Source organism: Piliocolobus tephrosceles, chromosome 2 (assembly GCF_002776525.5).
Source record: "Piliocolobus tephrosceles isolate RC106 chromosome 2, ASM277652v3, whole genome shotgun sequence".
Lineage (NCBI taxonomy): Eukaryota > Metazoa > Chordata > Mammalia > Primates > Cercopithecidae > Piliocolobus > Piliocolobus tephrosceles.
Window position 1 is genome coordinate 156,948,883 of NC_045435.1, and position 25,856 is coordinate 156,974,738.

General features: G+C 40.9%; 1 protein-coding gene across 28 annotated transcripts in view; it reads left to right on the forward strand.

The window, feature by feature from the left end:
* Nucleotides 1-25,856, forward strand: part of CEP63 (centrosomal protein 63) — a 144,004-nt gene that overhangs the window by 67,413 nt on the left and 50,735 nt on the right. For 18 of the 28 annotated variants that reach the window (XM_023187912.2, XM_023187913.2, XM_023187926.1 and 15 more), the window contains 3 exons: nucleotides 2,894-3,099; nucleotides 3,901-4,180; nucleotides 6,166-11,694. The exons of 1 other annotated variant lie outside the window; for it this stretch is intronic. In XM_023187912.2, coding sequence (XP_023043680.1) covers nucleotides 2,894-3,099; nucleotides 3,901-4,180; nucleotides 6,166-6,324 — 645 coding nt within the window. In that variant the 3' untranslated portion in view covers nucleotides 6,325-11,694. Of the gene's footprint in view, nucleotides 1-2,893; nucleotides 3,100-3,900; nucleotides 4,181-6,165; nucleotides 11,695-25,856 lie in introns of those variants that run through there. 9 more of the 28 variants (XM_023187939.1, XM_023187940.1, XM_023187942.1 and 6 more) reach the window with 4 other exon arrangements.

Here is a 25,856-nt window from a genome sequence, read left to right on the forward strand (position 1 = left end):
GGACTATTTTTGTAATCTTTCAGAAGGGTAAGATTCTCCAAACATCATGAAGCCATAGAGGATTTTACAACATAAAAATGTGAAGTTTCTGGAAGGTAAAAGGCCCTATTAAAAAAGGCTAATAGGGAGAAAACAATTTATAATCAGACAAAAGGTTAATGTAAATTATTAATACATAAAAATTCCCTACAAAGATAATAAGGAAAAGATAATCCAGTAGAAAAATAGGCAAAGGATGTAAGTAGATACCTCACAGAATTAATATAAATATCTAGTAAACAAAGAAAACTGTTCAACCTCTCTAATAAAGCAAAATAAATAGACATTCTTTTACTAATTGGTTTGATAATAACCTTAGAAACTAATATATAGCCAATGTTAGAAAGATGTAAGGAAACAGATTGATTGCACTGTCAATGAGAAAGTGAATTGATACGGCCTTTCTAGAGGACAGCTTAGCAATATCCATCAAATGCGTAAATACATATAGCCTCTAAATTCCTGGGTCATGTGTGTTTCTGATTTTGATAATCATTGCTGAATTGTTTTCAGAATGGTGTTATCTTTTTACATTCCCTTAGAAACCATTCTCTAGGAGCAAATGTGCATAAAATGGTCATTGCAGTATTGTTTGCAATGTCCAAAATTTTGAAATAAACTATTTCAGTGGTTAATTTGTGATTTTATGAATATTACGCTGTCATGGAAGGTGGCAGGTGAAAACACTCATCTGATCTTGCTGTATCCTCAAATCCCACTAAAACTATCATGAAAGGATTTATTTATTTATTTATTTATTTATTTATTTATTTATTTATTTATTTATTTATTTATTTTTTTGAGACGGAATCTCGCTCTGTTGCCCAGCCTGGAGTGCAGTGGCAGGATCTCAGCTCACTGCAAGCTCCGCCTCCCGGGTTCCCGCCATTCTCCTGCCTCAGCCTCCCGAGTAGCTGGGACTACAGGTGCCCGCCACCTCGCCCGGCTAGTTTTTTTTTGGATTTTTTAGTAGAGACGGAGTTTCACCGTGTTAGCCAGGATGGTCTCGATCTCCTGACCTCGTGATCCGCCCGTCTCGGCCTCCCAAAGTGCTGGGATTACAGGCTTGAGCCACCGCGCCCGGCGAAAGGATTTATTTTTAAAGCACAAATCCACAAGGTTGGGAATAATAGGAGAGGAGACAATAGCTAAACATTTTATAAGGGGGAAGATGGGAAGGAAGGAAGGGAGGGAGGGAACTTGATATCCCCTAATAAAGCCAATATTAAGCTAGTAATGGAGAACTCTAAGAACTAAACTGATTTACACCACAGAATTCTGTAAAGGCTTATGATTCGGCAGTACTTGATTGAGAGACTCTTATGCAATGATTATCTGTTCATATTTAAGAATTGAGAACTCTTGGGGAACTTTAGCCAGACCATGACCAGAGATGCTGTTCAGCTTAATTTCTCCTGAAACTTCCAGCTGTCAATAATAGTGGTAATACTGTTCTTTCTTTACACAGCTAGATGTGTGCTTGCTACTCAGTTTTCATATTACCTTTCATACTCATTTATCTATAGTAATTGTTTATAAAATAATAACTTAGAGAAATTTTTAAAACATACCTGAACAAAGGTAAGCATCATCATTTTTTAATAAGTGTGTTTAATGACATCAGACATCAAACTGGTGAAAACCATATCAGCAGTTTAAGCTTTCTCTAGTTTTGAATTTACATACAGTGTGAATATGTTGTACATATTATGAAGAATAATTATTAGAAAGTGCCCTTTTGCATTTTACCATGTAGAAAGCTGAAGTTACTTGTACAAATGAATGTTTGGGTTAAATGTCTATTTTAATAAATTACCTAATTATCTTAGTAATGAAATAACAGCTCTGATAAAATACATGATTTACCATGTTTTAAAAATTGATAATAGTTTCATTTTAACTCATATGTCCTGCAGATGTTCTTCTCTGATATCTTGTCTGGCATTTACAACTTGCTGGAAGATTTTATAGCTCTTAGTCACTACTTATACACAGATAGTTCACAGATATATTTTAAAGTTTATGTTTTTGTTAGGAAAATTATGTTTGTTAGACCATTCTTGACGAGCTTACTTTCAGAATGTTTTTTTTTTTTTTTTTTTTTGCAGAAAAGACCAGGCTAACCATGGTATTAAACTCCAAAGATTACCATAACTTTGCATAATACTAATTAAAATATTTTGTCATCAGAAAAAAAATCACCCAGACTACCATTTTTTCAAGTAGTGTCTTACCAGGAAACACCTCGAATTGAAGAGCAATCAAATATATGATACCAGATCACAATAGTAATTCCCACTGTGTACTTGAATCCTGCCTTATCGTGTCTAAATTTATATATGAGTAGATATTAAAGTTGTAGAAAAGTGTTTAATATTAGAGGGTATTTATTTTAAAGTTGTCCTTGCCAGCCAGATTTTTTTCTCAGAACTTTTTGTTCAAATTTATTTCCTTGAACTAGGTCTCTGTTTTCTTCCACTGGTATTCTGGGGCTATTCAACCTTCACCTTCTTGCAGAAGAAACATGGCCACTATTTTCCTTCGAAAATTTTCCCTGTTTGTGATTCCCTCTTACAACTTTCCTCCATCCTGGTTCCATCCTTCCTCCACCTCCTTGGAATTCCTTGCCACACAAGGAAGCCCATTGTGCTTCTAGTGTTCCACCAGCATTTACTTGAAGAATTCTTTATCTCTGTTAGTCTTAGAGGCCTAAAAACAAATCTTCACTTTTTCTAAATTAAAGCCATAGATTAACTACTTACAACTAAAAAATACTGAATTTTCCAAACAGCAGTATCACAGATCACAAGTATTCTTGTACAGATTAAGTGACTCTAGTATTCTTTTTTATTAGGCAAAAGAGATTTCACTAGCAGATCTCCAGGAGAATTATATTGAGGCATTAAATAAATTAGTGTCTGAAAATCAACAACTACAGAAAGATTTGATGAATACCAAATCTCAGCTGGAGATTTCTACTCAGATGTGCAAAAAACAAAATGACAGGATCTTTAAACCAACACACAGCAAAACAACTGAGTTCAAGAATACAGAGTTCAAGTAAAATTTCTTAAAAGTTTATTTAAAATGTGTATTGATACAATATAATTCTCATTTCTTTGAGAGTAATTTCTGACTTACAGAAATTAAATCTTCATCAAAGGACTCCATGTTTAATTCTGAAGTATAGTGTACACAAGTAAAGCTATGATCATGTTAAAAAATGGGTGGGGGAGGTGTATAGCATTTTCATTAGAGCTTTTGTTTTGTACACTCTGAATGTCAGTGTGAACAACATGTGTATTACCTGAGACTTTTCATGCTGCCTTCCACCTCTTCAACCCCATTTGCCCATAAGAAGTAGAATTTGGCTTTTTTTAAACAGCTTCCTTTGTGTTTTTAGTCAGTTTGTTATAGGCTGTTACTGTAAGAAATAAGCATTCAGTGAAAAGCCACCTGGCTTCAGCTCATACTATATGGCTTACATGTTTTCCTACCCAAAGCCTTTGCTGACATGCTCACCTCTACTCCTACACCAGCCCAACCCTCTAGTGAGGTTAGGTGCCTTCTTAGGTGCACAGCACTTCTCCTGTCCCAGCACTAACCACACTAGATTACCTGGCAGCTTGTTTGTCTTTCTTGCTATACCATAAGTGTGTGAGGACAGGGACCTGGTAGTGGGGATTGGATATTTGGGGCCTGAATGAATGAAAGAACACCTGATCTCAGTAGGTTGCTCATTTTGTAAATTCTAGCCTTATTAGTTAGGCTGTTGGCTTAAGCAAATTTCCTACATTTCTGTTGGAGAGAGAAAAGTTGCTACAATTTTTTATTTGTTTTGTTTTCTAATCTACCATCCAGGCCAACCCATGGCCAGCACAGACATGATGGAATAAAGACTGAGCACTACAAAACAGGTCTTCATTCTCCAAGAGGACAAGCGTCGGATAGTATAGACCCCATGTCTAGGGTGCTAAGCCCCCTGAGTCCTCAAATCAGCCCTTGCAGCTCCACCAGGTCTTTGACTTCCTACTCTCTGTGTAAAAGTCACTCTTTGCCTTCAGCGCTAGATACAAATGAAGCCAATTTTTCTGACACTGTGTCTGAGAGTATGAATGACCAAGAAGAGTTTATGTCTTCGGTATGGAAACTTTCTGATCTTATTAATTTGTTAGTTTTTTAGTTTGATTTTATTTTATTTTTTATGGGTGAAGAGGGTGATTTTTTTTTTTTTTCCTTACTGGTTCTTTTATCATAAGTACTCTTCATTATTCTCAGGTATATCCCTGTCATACAGTTTTTGCTTGTGAAGACACTTTCAGCCAAGACTACTTTTCAAAATGTTCTGAAATGTGTTATAGTTATTCATTTGTCTTTAACATTTATTGGAAATTCCCTTCCTGCCCTTTAAAGAGATGCTCAATTTTCTTCTGGAATGGTTAGTTCAAGAAATGTCTCTGGATGCCAACATAGTCCTGAGACACAGGCAGTGAAGGAGGAAAAGAGGAACTGCTGGAAAGAAGAAAGGGAGTTCAGAGGTAGAGGAAGTCTGTGGCTCTGATGTGTGCAGAGCATGGCTTGGGTGTCACAGATGGTGGCCCTCAGAGCAGAATGTGCCTTGGACACCATGCCGGTCCCTTGCTCCTTCCACTGCTGTGCAGCCTGCACCATCTTTTTGCCTTCTGCACCAAAGCACTTGCCATGGGCCCTTCATTTCCTGTCACCAGCTGCAGCCGTATAGCCATGAAAGTGCAGTATTTTTGACTTATTAATGTGCCACCAAATCCATGGAAAGGTTTTCTTTTATGTTTCAAAATAAGTCCTCACTTCACTTTCTTCCTAAGTTTAGCAGCAAAATTATTTTTTCACCAAAACTTTCCCTGGCCTGAACTGATGTGTTAGTTTGTATTGTGTTAGTTGAACAGACGTTCTCTGTTCCACTTAGTGTGAATATCCATGTGTTTTGCTTCAGAAATATCAGTGTGTTTGGTTATGGGATGTACCCTCAGACTCCACTGGGGTAATACAGTTGATCCTCATTATTCACAGATTCTGTATTTGTGAATTTGTCTACTCCCTAAACTTTATAACTCCCAAATCAGTATGTGCAGCACTTCCACAGTCATTCGTGGACATATGCAGTGTGGCCAAAAATTTGAGTGATCGACTTGCACAATCCCAGCCAAGGTTGAAGTAGGTAGCACTCGGTCTTCTTGTCCCTGCTTATGCGGAGGTGACCAGAGGGTGGAGATGGATGGGGCAGCGCAGTGTAGGGAAGAAGCTCAGCTCCACGCCAGATAGAGGAATGGGTAGAGTCTGAGTCCCAGCCGCGGCACCAGTTAGTGGAACGGCCTCAGGAGAGTTACCACTTCTGATCCTCATGTCTCTCATGTGAAATAAAAAATACAGAATCCACCAGAATGAATTGTTCTAGGATTTAGGATTGTACTCTCTGTGTAGGGTGTGTGTATGTGTGTGTGTATATTTGTTGTATGTGTATATTTCCCTGGGCCAAAAATTCTGCGTTTGCTAATTCGGTGTTCTGGGTGACTTTATAGAACAAAACGACCGCTGTTGTGAATGAGTATTGACTGCATATGGCATATGTTCTGTACTGCCTTTCTAAAAATCAGAATTCTGAAACATCACTAGCCTCAAGGGTTTCAGATAAGGGACTGTGGACTGAAAATTTGGAGGAGAAAAAATGTTGATTTTAGCTGGCATCTAATTTATTTTTGTTAAATTTTCTGTGCTTTAAAATGAAAGTGACATACTCAGGTTTTTAAAGTGAGTTTGAAATAATAGGCATTGAATAAATAGGCATTCCATAACTATGGAAGGATATATAAGTCTAAACTGAAACGTTCTTCAGACCAATAACTAATATATGATACTTTACATGATTACAACTTGGGTTAGAAAGGGACAGATCTGTGTTAATTTTTACAGAACTTACTGAGTTTTGTTCTTTTATTGCTCTTATTATTAGGATGAAAACCAAAAAAGTCTCTTCAAAGGAAAACAATCACCTTTTAATATTGCTAGTTAGAAAATGTCATGAACAGTGTGTCTTAGAAATATAATATTCTACTTATTTACACATGTCAAAATTTGTCTCTCTTCCAGTGTTCCTTGCCTGTTTCTCCCCTTGGTTCAATAGCTACTAGATTTTTGGAAGAGGAGGAACTGAGGTCTCATCACATTCTAGAGCGCTTGGATGCCCATATTGAAGAACTAAAAAGAGAGAGTGAAAAGACAGTGAGACAATTCACAGCCTTAAAGTAGCCTCTTAAAAAAATCACAATCTTGGAAATAAAAAGAAACACCAAAGAGTTACTGTCATCTGAAGTAGCAGCTCTTTAAAAACATGAAGAGATAAAATTATAAAAATGATACATCTAAAGCAGTGGTGAAGAAAGCTGAAAAACCAATACTTTTGATAGGCATTTTCTCTGCACTGGTTTGTTTGAAGGACTTCCTCCAGCGATAAGTTGTGAGAATAAACCACTTTGCTAGACTTCTTTCTCATACGAATATGTATTATCATACAGTGATACTTACCTTGCTGACTTAAATGTGAATAGCTGTGTACTAATTGAAATAAGGATTTTATGATACATATTGAAAATAAAGTAACTGCAGGAACTTTCTTTAAGGGAAATGTGTAGAAGCATGGATTTAGGGGTCAGAATTACCTGGATTGATAGACTGGTTTTGCCACTTACCATCCAACTGGGCTGGTTATTTACTAGGCTGGTAGCCCCTCTTAGCCAAGGGGCTGGTGGTGTGTAAAGTCAGGCTGGCAGTGAATAAGCGGGGTAGGCTAAAGAACCTTAGCAAGCAGTCCTCTCTTGCTCAGCACTCATGCAGAGGAGAGAGGCAGGGAGGGCAAGGGACTGGCTTTCGTGCGTGGTGCCCATGGAATATCCATTGGAAATAAATGTTCAGCGTCTGTACTGCTGAGGACAAGTTTAGATGGGAGATAAAGATCTGGATGTTGATGTGCCAGAAGCATTTGAAATCATGGGCGTTGATAAGATCCACCAGGGAGGCTGTGGAGAGAGAGAGGAGCAGGAGGCTGGGTTTGGGGCCCTGAAAGATGCCAGCATCTGAGGATCACAGGAAATAGATCTAGCAAAGGAACTAGAATGTGCAGTTACAGATGAGACAGGTCAGTGTAGTGTACTTCCCAACTCAAGGGTATGGCCCCTGTGAATCCTCTTTCTCTAGTGGATCTTTCCCATTAGCATAAAACATCCTGTTATTTCCCCTTTTTTTAAAAAAAAACATTTTTTTTTATACCTCTCTATCTACTGCTCTGTGTGTTTATTTGCTTCCCTTCACCCAAACACTTCTGGAAAGAGATGTCTGCAGTGACTCTGCAGTGACTCTTTCCAGTTTCTCACCTCGCCCCACCGCAGTTCTCTTCCTAACCCTCTCTACCACCATTTCCATCCCCAGACTGCTTTCTTGCTCTTGAGTTCACCAGTGACCTAATCAGCGTCTGAGCATCATTCAGCACAGCTGGACTCTCTCTTGGCTTCTAAGACCTGGAACTTCTGGTTTCATCTCTACCTCATCCTCCACTCCATCTCATGGCTTTTCCTCTTCTAACCTGTAAGTCAGAGGGCCCCTTAGAGCTCTGTCATGGGTTTTCTCCCTCAGCATTCTCTTCCCTAGAAGTTTCCATTCCAATCTCAAGCTCTTAATGCCACTTATAGGCCAGTGACCCTTACATTTATTACTAATCTTGACCTCTCCCAGAGCTGCTGTCTTAGATACTTAGCTGCTTATGCGATGTCTTCACTTGGATGTCTGACAAACATCTTGTTTCCAAGAGAGAACTCTTTATTCTCCCTCTTGCTAAGATTCCATATCAGGACATAGCATTATGTTTGCCTGTTCCTAAGAGTTGCTCATAATTCCTTCCTCACCCACGTCTGCATATCCAGTCATTTGGGAGGTCCTGAATCTTCCCCCAGAATCTTGTCTCAGACCCAACCATTTCCCTCCTGCACTTCTACCACCTGTTCCAGACTACTACTCTCTCACCCTGATTCTGGCAGTTGCTTCCTAACTGATAATACTCACACCAATAATTCAGGGAACTTCTGGAGTTATCCTTTAGGAATGTAAATGAAACGGTGTCACCACTGCTTCCCTTTAGACTCTTCTAAGGCTTCTCTTTTTTTTGATAGAGATGGAGTTTCACTGTGTTGCCCATGCTGCAGTACAGTGGCAGGATCTCGGCTCACTGCAATCTCTGCCTCCCAGGCTCAAGTGATTCTTCTGCCTTAGCTTCCCGAGTAGCTAGGATTACAGGCGCATGCCACCAGGCCCAGCTAATTTTTGTATTTTTAGTAGGGTTTCACGATGTTGGTCAGGCTGGCCTCGAGCTCCTGACCTCAAGTGATCCACCTGCCTCAGCTTCCCAAAGTGCTGGGTTACAGGCGTGAGCCACTGTGCCCAGTCCCAAGGCTTCTTACTGCACTCAGAATAAAATCCAAATGAATTAGTATAGCCTACAGGGCCTCAATAATCTGGGCTTAATCTCCCGTTGCATCATCCTTTACTGTGCTCCACCCATGCTGTCCTCCTTTCTGTTTATTGAGTGCAACAAGCTGTAACCTGTTAGGGTCTTTGACTTGCAGTTTACCCTGAATATTGCCTTTCTCTTACCTCACCTGTGATTGGCATTTTCCCCCTTGCAGGCCTGCACTCTGGCATCCTCTCATGAGCAAGCCTTCTTTGCTGCCTCCCAAACCTGCTTCTCCCCATTTCTCTAGCTCATTGGCCTGCGTTATTTCCTTCATAGTGCCCACCACTATCTGAAATCATTTCATTACTTGATTTGTGTTTGTATTGTCTATTTCTGCCATTAGAATTAAAACTCCTTGAGGGCAAGGACTTTGCATCTGGTTCATGGTGGGATCCTCATTACCCGGCACAAGCCCAGCACTGAGAGGCTCAGCTAGTTTGAACCAATGAAAAATGCCATTCCTGAGGTGCACCACATCATTTCTTTCGTGTTGGTGTGCATGCTGTCCTTCATTTTGCCTCCTCTTCCCACACCCTGTCATGTGCTCTTGAAACTCCCTATTTACTTGGCTACTTTATCTGGCTTGGCAAAGCTTTCCCCTGTACTCTGACCCACATCAGGGAACGTTTCTCCTCGTTGCTCTCACAGCACCCTGTGTGTGGCCCTGACCAGACTGTGCTATCCTCTTTGATCTCTATCTCTCAGGGGCTAGGTCCTGCCTACATCCTCAGTCAGCATGCTGCCTAACACGTAACATCCTAAGCAAATACTGGGTGGATGAAAATCACTACTATTCAAGGCTTCATTGTATTTATCAGTAAAACCGAAATAATATCTAATGGGGTCGAGAAGATTTACTGAAAATATGTATCTGAAAGGGCTTTGCAGATTTTCTGAAAGTACTGTACCTATGTGCATTGCTATTATATTAAGGAGATTTTTGAGTTTTAGACAGTCCCAAGCTTCAGCTTAAAATCTGTAGACTGCAACCCATTTCTGAAATGTTTGTACTACGTGTTGACTAGGAGGAACAATGACAGACTCTGTAGTCACCGGAAATACTTAAGGAATCATGAGGTACTATGTATTTCCTTAAATTTTTACTGTTTTTTAAAGCTGAAGTATTTAGTAATTAATGGGTTATCCAAATTTGTCAGAAAATTCAACTGTAATTTAATGTCTCACCTTCATTTTTCAAAAAGACATATTAATACCAAATATTAAAATGTGTCAAGACTAAATCTGAGTTAGTGTCTTAACACACATTTTCCAAAATCTCTCAGAGATCAGGGTACCCAAATGAGATGAAAAGATTAGGGATCAGTAGTCTACCTTTGGTGTTTACAGATAATGTTTTATTGGGCAAGTCATCTCATTCCTCTTGTCCTGGATTCCCAATGAATTTTCATCTGGATTCCTATGCAGATTTTAGCTGAAGAGGGTAAAGTTGACTTCCCACTGTGGGCTGGACGTTACCTTCCCTTGCAGCCTCATTTGATCTCAACAAGTGTAGAAAAAATGCTACAGCACTCTGTGTTTCTATGACATCTGCTTAAACCCAAACAATTCTTACCTTCTCTGCCTTACATACACATAACACCTGGTAAACTGTGGGTGATGATTTTCTGTTTGCAAAACACTTGAGTCCAGTACCGAAAAGTTACAGATAAGATAACTATAAAATAAGCTCTATGGCATGAGAACATAGGTTAAGAAAACAGTTGTCATGAACAGCATTGAAATGTAGAAAAAGTTAGAAATGTGTCAGCTTGTCCCAAAACAGCTTGAAATAGTATAAATGCATCAAAAAGAAACAAACAGAATCAGGGCAGAGGAACAATGAGGGCCGTAAACGTTGATTCACTAATGAATCTAGTTACCCAGTTCAGTTGCCAGAGGAAGGCAGCCAGGTTACCTCTGAGCTTCAGATGGGGAAAAGCAAAGAAGAAAACATTTACCTAAAAGTTTTATGGTACTCATAAGATAAAAAAAAAAAAAAAATCAGAGACTTAAGAAAAGCACAGATTTTTTCTCCATGTTTGAATAAGCATTTTGTAAAGTGTGTGAGCATCCAGAAGAGAAGTCCAACATTTTCATAACTGGTAATAATAATCTGCACAGCTCCCCCTACAGTGTGCTTCGTCGTGGGTTGATGGCATAAGGCTGACTTCCAAATTCAGGGGAAACTGTTCTGAGAGGGCCCCAAACATGATGGTGTAAAGCTCTCATGGCCTGGAAAGGGAAAATTTAGAGGGATGATGGACTGCTTTAAACCAATCTTTTGTAAAAGCTATTTCTCCACTGTGCAATTTTGATAATTCAGACAATACAGTTCACATCTCTTTTTTTCTCTCTGTGAGGAACTAGAATTTGGGAATTTTATGTTGCCCATTAAGGCCAGGTTCAGTTATTTGACAATCATCCAATCAGAAGAACTTTTGCACTCCTCTTACGAAAAGAACATAAGGCAGTAGTTGATGGGGGAAGGTCTAGAACTCCTTGGTATCAAATGCAAAACATTTATTAATGTTAATATATTAATATTAAATGCAAAAAATGTGCATGTGTGCATTTTTCTGGGGAGAAGATTCATAATTTTCATCAGAATCTTGAAGATGTCTGTGAATCAAAAAGAGATGAAAAACCATAGCTTTAGGGACTAGAGTTCTCCCAGAAAGGTATCCCGTTTCCTGGGGAAAGACATAAAATGTCTTCCGGGGCTGAATTTTAAAGTGCAGTTGAATAGTCATTCAAAATTTAAGCTTTTCAATAATAACAAGACAATTCAGTTCAAAAATGGACAAAAGATTGGAATAGACATTTCTCTAAAGATATACAGATGGCTAATAAGCAAATGAAAAGATGTTCAACATCATTAGTCATCAGAGAAATGCAAATCAAAATCAAAATGAGATACCATTACACACCCACTGTAATAAAAAAGATGGACAATCGCAAGTGTTGAAGATGATGTGGAGAAATTGGAACACTCATATTTGCTGTGGGAATGTAAAATAAAATAGTGCAGTCACTCTGGAAGACAGTTTGGCAGTTCCTTAAAGAGAGTTAACCATATTACCCAGCAATACCAATCCTAAATCTATGACCGAGAAAAATGAAAACATATCCATACAAAAAGTTGTACACAAATGATCTTAGCAACATTATTCACAATAGCACCAAAGTGGAAGCAACCTAAATATCCATCAGTGATGAATGGATAAACAAAATGTATATCCATGTAATGGAATGTTATTTGGGAACAAAAAGGAATGAAGTATTATTGTACTACTGATGCCACAGCATGGATGAACCTTGAAGACAGGAAAAAAGCAAAAAAAAAAAAAAAAAAAAAAAAATCACATACTGTATGATTCCATTTATATGAATTGCCCAGTATAGGCAAATCTATAGAGACAGAAAGTAGATTGGTAGTTGCTAGGGGTTGGCAGAAGGTTGGGGTGGGGAATGGGGATAGGATTGGGAGGTGAAGACTAAAGGGTATGGGGTTTCTTTCTGAGATTATGAAAATGTTCTAAAATTGATTGTGATGGTTACACAAATCTGAATATAACAACTAAATTGTGTACTTTAAATGAGTGAATTATATAGTATGTAAATTATATCTTAACTGTTACCAAAAAAAAAAAAAAAAAAAGCCTCTGATGCATGGCAGCTCCTTAAAAATATCAAGTTTATATTAAGGAAATATCACTTCACATACAACACAAGCTATTCTAAAGTTTTCTATTTTCAACTCTCAGTTCACATTCAGGAGTAACAATGATACCTTTGTTGGAGAGAGTGGATGATCAAGCTCTGTCAAGCATCGCGTGTGGTGTGGGACGGCTCTGCACTTGCAATATTGTGGGACAGAGGGCCAGGGACCTGCACACCGCAGGGGTTCCTGCTCTTCTGGGTGGGAGTTCAGTCTTGGTGCTGCTGCCCGCTAGGTGAGAGTGCAGGCAGCAAAGGCCACTTATCAGCCAGGCAGTGTCTTGGCTAAGTGTATTCTAAGGAGAAGCTGCAGGAATGCTTGGCACTAACCTCAGTGCTTAGAGGAAGACTGTTTACAGAACACTTTAGAGAGGGTTACAGACCACTGATGTGGAAATGTGAGCATATTGAAGTTTTCCCCTAAGACTGCTTAGCAAGTCCCTCAGTATCTCTACAAGCATGACTGGGCAAAGTAGAGAAAGAAAAGCTGAGTACTTTACCTAAACCTGCTTTATTTCTTTGACCGTGAGAAACAGATCAGCTAAGATACTCTTTGAAACTAGTCTTTCTGGAGTGGCTCTCCCTTTGACAGGCATCCAGTGTGGATGGGCTAATCCTGGTTCCCAGAGCTGTCCTGATTTCTGTGGCGCTGGCTTTGGGAGGCAATGGGGGCCTCTCAGTGGGTCAGCTCTTGGATTTGTCTTGCCGTTGATGAATAGCATAAACCCAAACAGCCCACCAGTCCCTGACTTTTCTGCAATCTAGGACATGTGTTTTAGATCCCCAACTTAAATGAAATACAATAAACAAGACCACAAGTGTTATTTCCCAGTTAGTTTCTTCAGCCACAGGCAAGCACAGCCCTTGGTCCCAGCAGGAGCATGCACTGCAACCCTGCAGGTCCCTGTGTAACCCAATAGGGCAGTGGCTGGGGTAGGAGCTCCGTGCTTCTCCAAAGATCCCCTCTTCTGGAAGACAGGCCCCTCAGCCCAGCATGGAACCCCAGCAGTAGCCTGTTCATATTAATAAATTCTGGACCATGAGCAAAGGGTGGGTAAGGTTCCAGATTGCTGATATGTTCAACCTGCCACCTCCTGCATGAGCTATGACTTGTAGACTAAGAAGGCATCACCTGATTTATTTTGCTCCAAAAAGGTTTAACATTAACACATTGTTTAACAACACCAAGCAATTCCAGACTCTTCCCCAGGCAAAGTCATTCCTTAAATCCACATTTCTCAAGCTGTTTTCCAGAGATCCAAAATATTTGAAGTGTTGTAAGTGTTTTATTGGTCCATTTTCATGCTGCTGATAAAGACATACCTGAGACTGGGTGATTTACGAAAGAAAGAGGTGTAATAGACTTACAGTTCCATGTAGCTGGGGAAACCTCACAATCATGGTGGAAGACGAGGAGGAGCAAGTCACATCTTACATGGAGGGCAGCAGGCATAAAGAGATCCTGTGCAGAGAAACTCCCCTTTTTGAAACCATTAGATCTTGTGAGACTTATTCACCATCATGAGAACAGCATGAGAAAGACCTGCCACCATGATTCAGCCACCTTCCACCCGATTCCTCCCACAACACGTGGGAATTCAGGTGAAATGTGAGTGGGGACCCAGCCAAATCACATAATTCCACCCCTCGCCTCTCCCATATCTTGTGTCCTCACATTTCAAAACCAATCATGCCTTCCTAACAGTCTCCCAAAGTCTTAACTTATTTCAGCATTAACTCAAAAGTCCATAGTCCAAAGTCTCATCTGAGATAAGGCAAATCTGAGCCTATAAGCCTGTAAAATTGAAAGTGAGTTATTTCTCAGATACAATAGGGCTACAGGCATTGGGTAACTATACCCATTTCAAATGGGAGAAATTGGCTAAAACAAAGGGGCTACAGGCCGCATGCAAGTCCGAAATCCAGCAGGGCAGTCAAATCTTAAAGCTCCAAAATGATCTATTTTGACCCCATGTCTCACATTCAGGTCACGCTGATATGAAAGGTGGCTTCCCATGGTCTTGCACAGCTCCACCCCTCTGGCTTTGCACGGCACAGCCTCTCTCCCAGCTGCTTTCATGGGCTGGCATTGAGAGTCTGTGGCTTTTCCAGGTGCACGGTGCAAGCTGTTGGTGGATCTACCATTTTGGGGTCTGGAGGACAATGGCCCTCTTAGCATAGTTCCACCAGGCAGTACCCTAGTGGGGGCTCTGTGAGGGGGCTCTGATCCCACATTTCCCTTTTGCATTGCCCTAGCAGAGGTTCTGCATGAAGACCCCACCTCTGCAGCAAACTTATGTCTGGGCATCCAAGCATTTCTGTACATCTCTGAAATCTAGGTGGAGATTCCCAAATCTAAGTTCTTGTCTTCTGCACACCTGCAGGACCAACACAACATGGAATCTGCCAAGGTTTGGGATTTGCACCCTCTGAAGCTATGGCCTGAGCTCTATGTTGGCCCTTTCTGCCACAACTAGAGTGGCTGGGACACAGGGCACCGAGTTCCTAGGCTGCACACAGCATGGGCCTGGCCCATGAAACCATTTTTTCTTCCTAGGCCTCCAGGCCTGTGATGGGAGTGGCTGCTGTGAAGACCTCTGAAATGCCCTGGAGACATTTTCCCCATTGTCTTGGGGATTAACATTTGGCTTCTCATTACTTATGCAAATTTATGCAGCTGGTTTGAATTTCTCCTCAGAAAATGGGATGTGCTGTTCTAGTGCATTGTTAGGCTGCAAATTTTGCAAACTTTTATGCTGTTTCTCATTTTAAACTGAATACTTTTAACACACCCAAGTTACCTGTTGAATGCTTTGCTGCTTAGAAATTTCCTCTGCCAGATACCCTAAATCATCTCCCTCAAGTTCAAAGTTCCACAAATCTCTGGGATAAGGGCAAAATGCTGCCAGTCTCTGCTAAAACATAGCAAGAGTCACCTTTGCTCCAGTTCCCAACAAGTTCCTCATCTCCATCTGAGACCAGATCAACCTGGATTTCATTGTCCATATAGTTAATCAGCATTTTGGTCAAAGCCATTCAACAAGTCTTTAGGAAGTTCCAAACTTTCCCACATTTTCCTGTCTTCTTCTGAGCCCTCCAAACTGTTCCAACCTCTGACTGCTACCCAGTTCCAAAGTCGCTTCCACATTTTCAGGTATCTTTTCAGCAACACCCTACTCTACTGGTACCAGTTTACTGTATTAGTCTGTTTTCATGCTGCTGATAAAGACGTACCTGAGACTGGGTGATTTACAGAAGAGGTGTAATGGACTTACAGTTCCATGTGGCTGGGGAAGCCTCACAATCATGGCGGAAGGCAAGAAGGAGCAAGTCACATCTTACATGGAGGGCAGCAGGCAAAAAAAGAAACTGTGCAGAGAAACTCCGCTTGTTAAAATAATCAGATCTCTTGAAACTTATTTACCATTACGAGAACAGCATGAGAAAGACCTGCCCCCATGATTCATCCACCTCCCACTGGGTCCCTCCCACAACCTGTGGGAATTTAAGATGAGATTTGGGCAGAGACACAACCAAATCACACCAAGTGTTTTTTAAGAGTGTGCCAAAACAGAATGGAAAACACGGCAAGTCAAATTCCCCAGAGCCAGGTCAGCCTCTGAATGGGATTAGGAGAGCCCTCTTTCCCTCCCACTGGCAAGGATCTTGCCTCAGCCTCCTCTGTTGCTCCCCAAATGGAATGGGAACTGGTGGTTTAGGTACTTAGAAGTTCTTTACCTTCTGTGTGTCAGGAACGCCCTTGGCAGAGTTGAGGAGCCTATGGACCCCTCAGAATAATGACTAAGTGCATCAAATAAGATACAAATCATTAAAAGGAAAATAAATTACATCATCATTCAGTTATGAAAACCTAAGAAAAAACAAATATGTGATGTAGTATTATATGCACTTCTCCGGTTAATGCATTAAATAACAAGACTGAGTGGCAGGCATATCACCTATCATGCTTTTGAAGTGGGGACGCGTGAAAATAATGTTTTAAGATGTCCATGACAATTGTAATGAGCTATGAAAATATCTGTGATTTCTATTGGAATAAAGCTATGGGTACTGCTAGCACTGTGGCCTATACTCATAATAGAAAAGTACATTTCAGTCAGAGGTTATTGAAAGTAAGGATGTCAGTTTTTCCCGCCCAAGTTCATGGAGCCCTAAATTGTATCCTTGGATCCCTTGGGAAGTGTCTGTGGACTCCAGGTTAAGAATTTAGAGGCTTACTTATGTTTTGTCTCATGCCGGTCATGTTGGTTCCCTGTGAACATTCACTTGTTTACAGGGGGCAGTATTTGTGCTTAATGTCAATCATGACTCTAAGAACTTAGTCTTTTTTAAAAAAATATTTTCAGCTTTTATTTTAAATTCAAGGGGTGCATGTGCAGGTTTGTTACATGGATGTACTGCATGATGCTGAGGTTTGGGATATAAATGATCCCAATACCCAGGTAGTGAGCATAGTACCCAATAGGTAGTTTTTCAATGCTTTCTCCCCTCCCTTTTTGTCTTTCTATCCCCAGTGTCTATTGTTGCCATCTTTATGTCCATTACTATCCAATGTCTAGCTCTCACTTGTAAGAGAGAACATACAGTATTTGGTTTTCTGTTCCTGCCTTATCTTGCTTAGGATGATGGCCTCTAGCTGCATCCATGTTGCTGCAAAAGACATGATTTTGTTCTTTTCTATGGCCGGTAGTATTCCATGGTGTGTATGTAGCACATTTTCTTTATCCAATCCACTACTGATGGGCACCTGGGTTGATTCTGTGTCTTTGTTATTGTGAATGGTGTAATGCTGAATATATGAGTTTTTGTGTCTTTTTGGTAGAATGATTTATTTTCTTTTGTGTATATACCCAGTAATGGAATTGCTGGGTCAAATGGTAGTTCTGTTTTAAGTTCATTGAGAAATCTCCAAACTGTTTTTCACAGTGGCTGTACTAATTTACATTCCCACCAACAGTGTATAAAGCATTCCCTTTTCTCTGAACCCTCACCAGCATCTGTTGTTTTTTTTGACTTTTTGATAATAGCCATTCTGACTGATGTGAGATAGTATCTCAGTATGGTTTTGATTTGCATTTCTCTGATGATTAGTGATGTGTTGAGCATTTTTTCATATGTTTGTTGACTGCTTATATGTCTTCTTTTGAGAAGTGTCTGTTCATCTCTTTTGCTCACTTTTTAATGGGGTTGTTTGTTTTTTGCTTGTTGAGTTGTTTAAGTTCCTTATAGATTCTGGATATTAAATCTTTGTCAGATTGTTTAGCTTGAGAACATGTTCTCCCATTTTGTTTACTCTGTTGATAGTTTCTTTTGCTGTACAGAAGCTCTTTAGTTTAATTAGGTCCCACTTGTCAATTTTTGTTTTTGTTGCAGTTGCTTTTGGGGACTTAGTCATAAATTTTTTGCTTAGGCTGATGTCCAGAATGGTGTTTCCTAGGCTTTCTTCTAGGATTCTTATACTTTGAAATTTTACATTTAACTTTTTAATCCATCTTGAGTTAATTTTCGTATGTGGTGAAAGGTAAGAGTCCAGTTTCAATCTTCTGCATATGGTTAGCCAACTATCCCAGCACTATCTGTTGAATAGGAAGTCCTTTTGCCATGGTTTATTTTTGTTGACTTTGTTGAAGATCAGATGGCTGTAGGCATGTGGCTTTATTTCTGAGTTTTCTATTCTATTCCATTGGTCTATGTATCTGTTTTTGCACCTGTACCATACTGTTTTGGTTACTGTAGCCTCGTAATATGGTTTGAAGTTGAATAGTGTGATGCCTCTGACTTTGTTCTTTTTGCTTAGGATTGCTTTGGGTATTCTGGCTAAGAGCTTAGCCTTTAAATGGTCTGAGATAATAAATCAACTTACCCAAGCAAGGTAATATTCATTTTTTTTTATTCATGACATACTTTTTGGAATTTTGGAGAACTATTGTTCTGCATCTGACAGATCAGAGCATTCTACCTGTGTTAGAGTTAGGCCCTGAGGTTTTGGAAGCCCTCAGCATTTAGGGCAGTGAGGTCAAGCCTGGGATGGTGAGTGCCCTTCTCCTGGGGCTTCTTGGAAGAAGAACAGGTTTGAACAAGCACACCACAGTCTCTGTAGGTCACAATCCCAGTGCTTGACATACAGCCTCATGGACTGGCCGCATATGACCAGGGAGAAGCTGGACCACTCAACCACTTCCTCTGCAAAGTTGCAGAGTATGCTACTGTCCTCTGTGGACAAGGGGCCTATAGCACTATTGGAGGAGCTGGTGCTCTGTGTGCTCCAAGATAATTGCTCACTGCCAAAGTGCAGCCCGTTAGGACTGGGGAGAAAAGAGAGATGGAGGAGGGGCTTCTGCAGGGAGACCAGAGCTCAGGTGGGCACAACTCTAGACCATAGTCCCAGATCTGTTTTTACAAAACAATCCAACAGTTTCTGAATCTTTCTGAAGTCTCAAGATGCATTTTGGATCCTTGGCCTAAACTTAAACACTACAAACAAGGCCAAAAGTATTATCTAGTGATGTGTCAGACAATTATGTTTGTCTGCTGCTGGCATGCTCTGCTGCCTCTCATGCCAAGCTACAGCGTGCCTGCTCCAACAAGAAATATAAGTCTTTAAATTAGGGTTTCTCTTTATTTTTTAACACTAGATCTAAAAATATTTGATTAGATTCAAAATTTATCCATAATGTTGCTATGAATTTTTTTTTTTTTTAATTTTTTTTTTTGGTTATAGAGTCCTACTCTGTCACCCAGGCTGGAGTTCAGTGGTGCAGTCATGGCTCAAGTGATCCACCTCAGTCTCCTGAGTAGCTGGGACTTCAGGCACATGCCACCACACCTGGCTAATTTTTTGTGTGTGTGTTTTTTTTTTATAGAGATGGGGTTTTACCATGTTGCCCAGTCTGGTTTTGAACTTTGGGCTTCAAGCAATCCGCCAGCCTCAGCCTCCCAAAATGCTGGGATTACAGGTATGAGCTACCACCACTGGCAGTTAAAAATTTTAACAATTTTTCAATGAAAGAAGTAAAATCTCAATTACAGTCTTTATATACAATCTGTACTGTTGTAACTTTCAAATAAATATTGTAAAGAAAATTAACACTATTTTGCCAAAGGTTTTCATCAATATGGACTGTGAAGAATTTACAGACTGTCACTAAAAACATCAGGAATTTTCATGCTAGAAAGCTTAAGATCTTCCTCCCTCCCTCCCTCCCTCCCTCCCTCCCATTCCCCTTCCTTCCTCCCTCTCTGTCTTCCCTCTTTCCCTCCCTCTCTCCTTCCTTCCCTCTCTCCCTCTTTTCCTTCCTTCCTTCCTTCCTTCCTTCCTTCCTTCCTTCCTTCCTTCCTTCCCTCTTTCCTCCTCCTTCCCTTCCTCCCTTCCTCCCTTTCTTCCTTTCTTTCCTTTTTTCTTTCTTTGGTGACAGGGTCTCACTCTGTGGCCCTCTTTCTCCCTCCCTCCCTCCCTTTCTTCCTTTCTTTCCTTTTTTCTTTCTGTCTTTGGAGACAGAGTCTCACTCTGTGGCCCAGGTTGGAGTGCATTGGCACAATCATGGTTCACTGCAGCTTCGGCCTCCTGGCCTCAGGTGATCCTCTCACCTTAGCCTGCTGAGTAGCTGGGATTACAGGCACCTGCCACCACATCCGGTTACTTTTTAAATTTTTTGTAGAAATGGGGTTTCCCTGTGTTGCCCAGGCTGGTCTCAAACTCCTGGGATCAAGCAATCCACCCTAGGCCTCCCAAAGTGCCAGGATTACAGGCTTGAGCCACTGTGCCGGGCCATAGGATTTTCATCAAATATTTTTGCAAAGGTTGTATTAGAAGTTTCATATAAATTCAGTGCCTCTTAATACTTGCATTTTATTTTCATCGTCATAATTACATATTGCAGAGAAATGCAATGACTCTTACATATAGATCCCCTTAAATTCTCTCCAGTTTACCCCACAGGTGTAAATATAATTGTTTATGCTTTTCACGGGAAGTCTTCTCTTGAATGTTGGGCCTTTGGATGAAAGAGCCTTGGGGTGAAGCCCTGGTATGGTTTCTGGGACATTGCAGGCCAGCCCTTTCTCCTTTTCCTTTATGCTTCCACTAATGTATTTCTGCAGTTAAAATTTATTTTGATTAATGCTTAAACATACATGGGCTACTCAGAATGACAGTTTATCCATTTATTAATTCATTCATCAAACATTAATCAAGCAAAGCCCTCATCTTAGAAGACTGAGTTCCTGCTATTCCCTGAAGATGCCAGCACAGAAGACACAGATGCCAGCTTCCTTCCTGCTCCAAGAACCTCTGACAAGTGTGCATGGCAGGACTAGTAACACACCTGTGCCCTTAGCAATTTGCATCACCAATGCTTGAAGCCCCAGTTCCCAGGGCAATGAGACCCAGTAAAATGAGACTGAGAGCGGAGAGGTAGGGCCCCAAAGCCAGCTAGCACTTAGCAGCTATATGCCCTTGGGCAGTTTCTTCATATGCAGAATGTGGACTATGATCCTAATTCATCAAGGCTGTCACAAGGCCAGGTGATATGCTGAAAAGGGAAGACAATAGAAAACCTGTAGATGGGACTCCGCATGTAACATCAGCCACCCAAGCGGGCAGCAGTAGGAAGGTATCAAGGCAGGAAGTTGACCCTGGCCTCCGCCTCCGGGTCTGGGAGACAATAGAGGGGCACATGTGGGGTGACTTGGAGAGCCAGCCCATCCAAAGGGAGGAACTAAAATAAAACGTGGCTCCTTGTGTTCAAAGGCTTCTCATGAAAAGCTGGCTACTCAATTTTTTAATGCTGTTTTCCTGGTTTTCTTTTTTTCTTTCTTTTTTTTTTTTGAGACGGAGTTTCGCTCTGTCGCCCAGGCTGGAGTGCAGTGGCCGGATCTCAGCTCACTGCAAGCTCCGCCTCCCAGGTTTACGCCATTCTCCTGCCTCAGCCTCCCGAGTAGCTGGGACTATAGGCGCCCGCCACCTCGCCCGGCTAGTTTTTTGTATTTTTTAGTAGAGACGGGATTTCACCATGTTAGCCAGGATGGTCTCGATCTCCTGACCTGGTGATCCGCCCGTCTCGGCCTCCCAAAGTGCTGGGATTACAGGCTTGAGCCACTGCGCCCAGCCCCTGGTTTTCAAATGTTAGCACCAATTAACTTAAACAAATAAAAAACAACACTGCACAGGCCGAACAATAAAGTTTGTAACCTCTGCTCACGCTAGTGTTGGGGTAATAAAGACGACCGGGGACCATGATGCATCACTGCAGGTGAGACTTCCAGGAAAGGGAGTGGGGGCCCAGCAGGAGGAGAACCATCTTCCCTTGTCTGCAGGGCTCCAAACAAGACTGGAGCCACAGAAACTGGCCGCCCATCGTATGTCCCTTCAACCAGAATGGGGCTCATTTTGCAACAGAGTGCCATCTATAAAGAACCAAAGCCAAAAAACTTCTAGGAAAAACAAAAATAGGAGAAAATTGTGACCCTGGGTTAGGCAAAGCTTCTTTTTAAAAAATAGTAACATGGATAATTTTTTCTCTTGGATTTAACAAATGTCAGCATTTCATCATATATGCTTCACACTTGTATGGAAGAAAAGCTTACCAAAAACTTTTTTGTGGCCTTTTCTAATCTCCACCCCCCCCCCTTTTTTTTTTTTTTTGAGATGTAGTCTGGCTCTGTCACCCAGGCTGGTGCAATCTTGGCTCACTGCAAGCTCTGCCTCCTGGGTTCAAGCAATTCTTGTGCCTCAGCCTCCCTGAGTAGTTGGGACTACAGGTGTGTGCCACCATGCCTGACTAATTTTTTATTTTTAACTTTTTTTTTTCTTACTTTGAGTTCCAGAATACATGTGCAGAATGTGCAGGTTTGTTACATATGTGCCATGGTGGTTTGCCGCACCTATCAACCAGTCATCTACGTTTTAAGCCCCAAATGCATTAGCTGTTTGTCCTAATGCTCTCTCTCCTCTTTCTGTCCACCCCCGCGATAGCCCTCAGTGTGTGTTGTTCCCCTCCCTGTGTCCATGTGTTCTCAATTTTCAACTCCCACTTATGAGTGAGAACATGCAGTGTTTGGTTTTCTGTTCCTGTGTTAGTTTGCTGAGGATGATGGCTTCCAGCTTCATCTATGTTCCTGCAAAGGACATGATCTCATTCCTTTTTATGGCTGCATAGTATTCCATGGTGTATATGTGCCACATTTTCTTAATCCAGTCTATCATTGATGGGCATTTGGGTTGATTCCATGTCTTTGCTATTGTAAATAGTGCTGCAATAAACATGTGTGCATGTGTCTTTATAGTAGAATCATTTAAATTCCTTTGAGTGTATACCTAGTAATGGGATTTCTGGGTCAAAAGGTATTTCTGGTTCTAGATCCTTGAGGAATCACCATGCTGTCTTCCACAATGGTTGAACTAATTTACATTCCCACCAACAGTGTAAAAGCGTTCCTATTTCTCCATAGTCTCGCCAGCATCTATTGTTTCTTGACTTTTTAATAATCATCATTCTGTGTTTTTTGTCTGAGACAGAGTCTTGCTCTGTCACCCAGGCTGGAGTGCAGTGGCGTGATCTCAGCTCACTGCAACCTCTGCCTCCTGTGTTCAGATGATTCTCCTGCCTCAGCCTCTTGAGTAGCTGGACCTACAGGCACGCACCACCATGCCCGGCTAATTTTTGTTATTTTAGTAGAGATGGGGTTTCACCATGTTGACCAGGTTGGTCTCGAATTCCTGACCTCAAATGATCCACCCGCCTTGGCCTCCCAAAGTGCTGGGGTTACAGGCGTGAGCCACTGTGCCTGGCCCTCATCGTGATTGATTTGCATTTCTTTAGTGTTCAGTGATGTTGAGCTTTTTTTCATGTTTGCTGGCTGCATAAATGTCTTCTTTTGAGAAGTGTCTGTTCATATTCTTTCACCACTTTTTGATGGGGTTGTTTTTTTCTTGTAAATTTGTTTGAGTTCCTTGTAGATTCTGGATATTGGACCTTTGTCAGATGGGTAGATTGCAAAAATTTTCTCACATTCCATAGATTGCCTGTTCCCTCTGATGATAGTTTTTTTTGTTGTGGAGAAGCCCTTTAGTTTAACACCTGGCTAATTTTTGTATTTTTAGTAGAGACATGGTTTCGCGATGTTGGCTAGGCTGGTCTTGAACTCCTAACTTCACGTGATTCACCTGCCTTGGCCTCCCAAAGTGCTGGATTACGGGTGTGAAAGCCACTGCACCCGGCCCCCACACCATTTCTTTAGCAGAAACAACTGCTATCCTGGTGATGGTGTTAACACTTGACAACCGTATTTTTGTATGTATACATGTTCACAAACAACACATAGTGTGAGTTCATGTATTATAAGAAGTATATAAGGCAATACCACACATAAAATTTGCAACCAGTAAATGAGAACCTTACAGGGTAACTTATATGTTGTCCTTGGGGTAGGTTTGGCTTATACAGAGTTGGTTTTTGCACTTTCCCGGGAATAATGTGCTTTCCCAGGAATTGCTGGGTTTGTGTTTAACTTTTAAAAATACCAGGCTGTTTTCCAAAGTGGCTAAGCTATTTTATGTTCTCATCAGCAACATTTGAGGGTTTCGGTTTAGCCACATCCTCACCAATGCTAGATAGCAATTAGTCTTTTAGATTATAACCATTCTAGTGGGTGTGTACTGATAGCTCATTGTGGTATTAATTTGGATTTCCATAATGACTAAAGATGCTGAGCACCTTTTCATGTGCTTATTAGCCATTCATATATTTTCTTTTCTTTTTTCTTTTTTTATTATTATACTTTAAGTTCTAGGGTACATGTGCATAACGTGCAGGTTTGTTACATACGTATATATGTGCCATGTTGGTGTGCTGCACCCATCAACTTGTCAGCACCCATCAATTCATCATTTATATCAGGTATAACTCCCCAATGCAATTCCTCCCCCCTCCCCCCTCCCCATGATAGGCCCCAGTGTGTGATGTTCCCCTTCCCGAGTCCAAGTGATCTCATTGTTCAGTTCCCACCTATGAGTGAGAACATGCGGTGTTTGGTTTTCTCTTCTTGTGATAGTTTGCTAAGAATGATGGTTTCCAGCTGCATCCATGTCCCTACAAAGGACGCAAACTCATCCTTTTTTATGGCTGCATAGTATTCCATGGTGTATATGTGCCACATTTTCTTAATCCAGTCTGTCACTGATGGACATTTGGGTTGATTCCAAGTCTTTGCTATTGTGAATAGTGCCGCAATAAACATACGTGTGCATGTGTCTTTGTAGTAGAATAATTTATAATCCTTTGGGTATATACCCAGTAGTGGGATGGCTGGGTCATATGGTACATCGAGTTCTAGATCCTTGAGGAATTGCCATACTCTTTTCCATAATGGTTGAACTAGTTTACAATCCCACCAACAGTGTAAAAGTGTTCCTATTTCTCCACATCCTCTCCAACACCTGTTGTTTCCTGATTTTTTAATGATTGCCATTCTAACTGGTATGAGATCGTATCTCATTGTGGTTTTGATTTGCATTTCTCTGATGGCCAGTGATGATGAGCATTTTTTCATGTGTCTGTTGGCTGTATGAATGTCTTCTTTTGAGAAATGTCTGTTCATATCCTTTGCCCACTTTTTGATGGGGTTGTTTGTTTTTTTCTTGTATATTTGCTTGAGTTCTTTGTAGATTCTGGAAATGAGCCCTTTGTCAGATGAGTAGACTGCAAAAATTTTCTCCCATTCTGTAGGTTGCCTGTTCACTCTGATGGTAGTTTCTTTTGCTGTGCAGAAGCTCTTTAGTTTAATGAGATCCCATTTGTCAATTTTGGCTTTTGCTGCCGTTGCTTTTGGTGTTTTAGACATGAAGTCCTTGCCCATGCCTATGTCCTGAATGGTACTACCTAGATTTTCTTCTAGGGTTTTTATGGTATTAGGTCTAACATTTAAGTCTCTAATCCATCTTGAATTAATCTTCGTATAAGGAGTAAGGAAAGGATCCAGTTTCAGCTTTCTACTTATGGCTAGCCAATTTTCCCAGCACCATTTATTAAATAGGGAATCCTTTCCCCATTTCTTGTTTTTGTCAGGTTTGTCAAAGATCAGATGGTTGTAGATGTGTGGCATTATTTCTGAAGGCTCCGTTCTGTTCCATTGGTCTCTATCTCTGTTTTGGTACCAGTACCATGCTGTTTTGGTTACTGTAGCCTTGTAGTATAGTTTGAAGTCAGGTAGCGTGACGCCTCCGGCTTTGTCCTTTTGACTTAGGATTGTCTTGGCAATACGGGCTCTTTTTTGGTTCCATATGAACTTTAAAGCAGTTTTTTCCAATTCTGTGAAGAAACTCATTGGTAGCTTGATGGGGATGGCATTGAATCTATAAATAACCTTGGGCAGTATGGCCATTTTCACAATATTGATTCTGCCTATCCATGAGCATGGTATGTTCTTCCATTTGTTTGTGTCCTCTTTGATTTCACTGAGCAGTGGTTTGTAGTTCTCCTTGAAGAGGTCCTTTAAACTGAATTTGTGTTTTACAGTTAAGAGCACATCTCAATTCAGATTA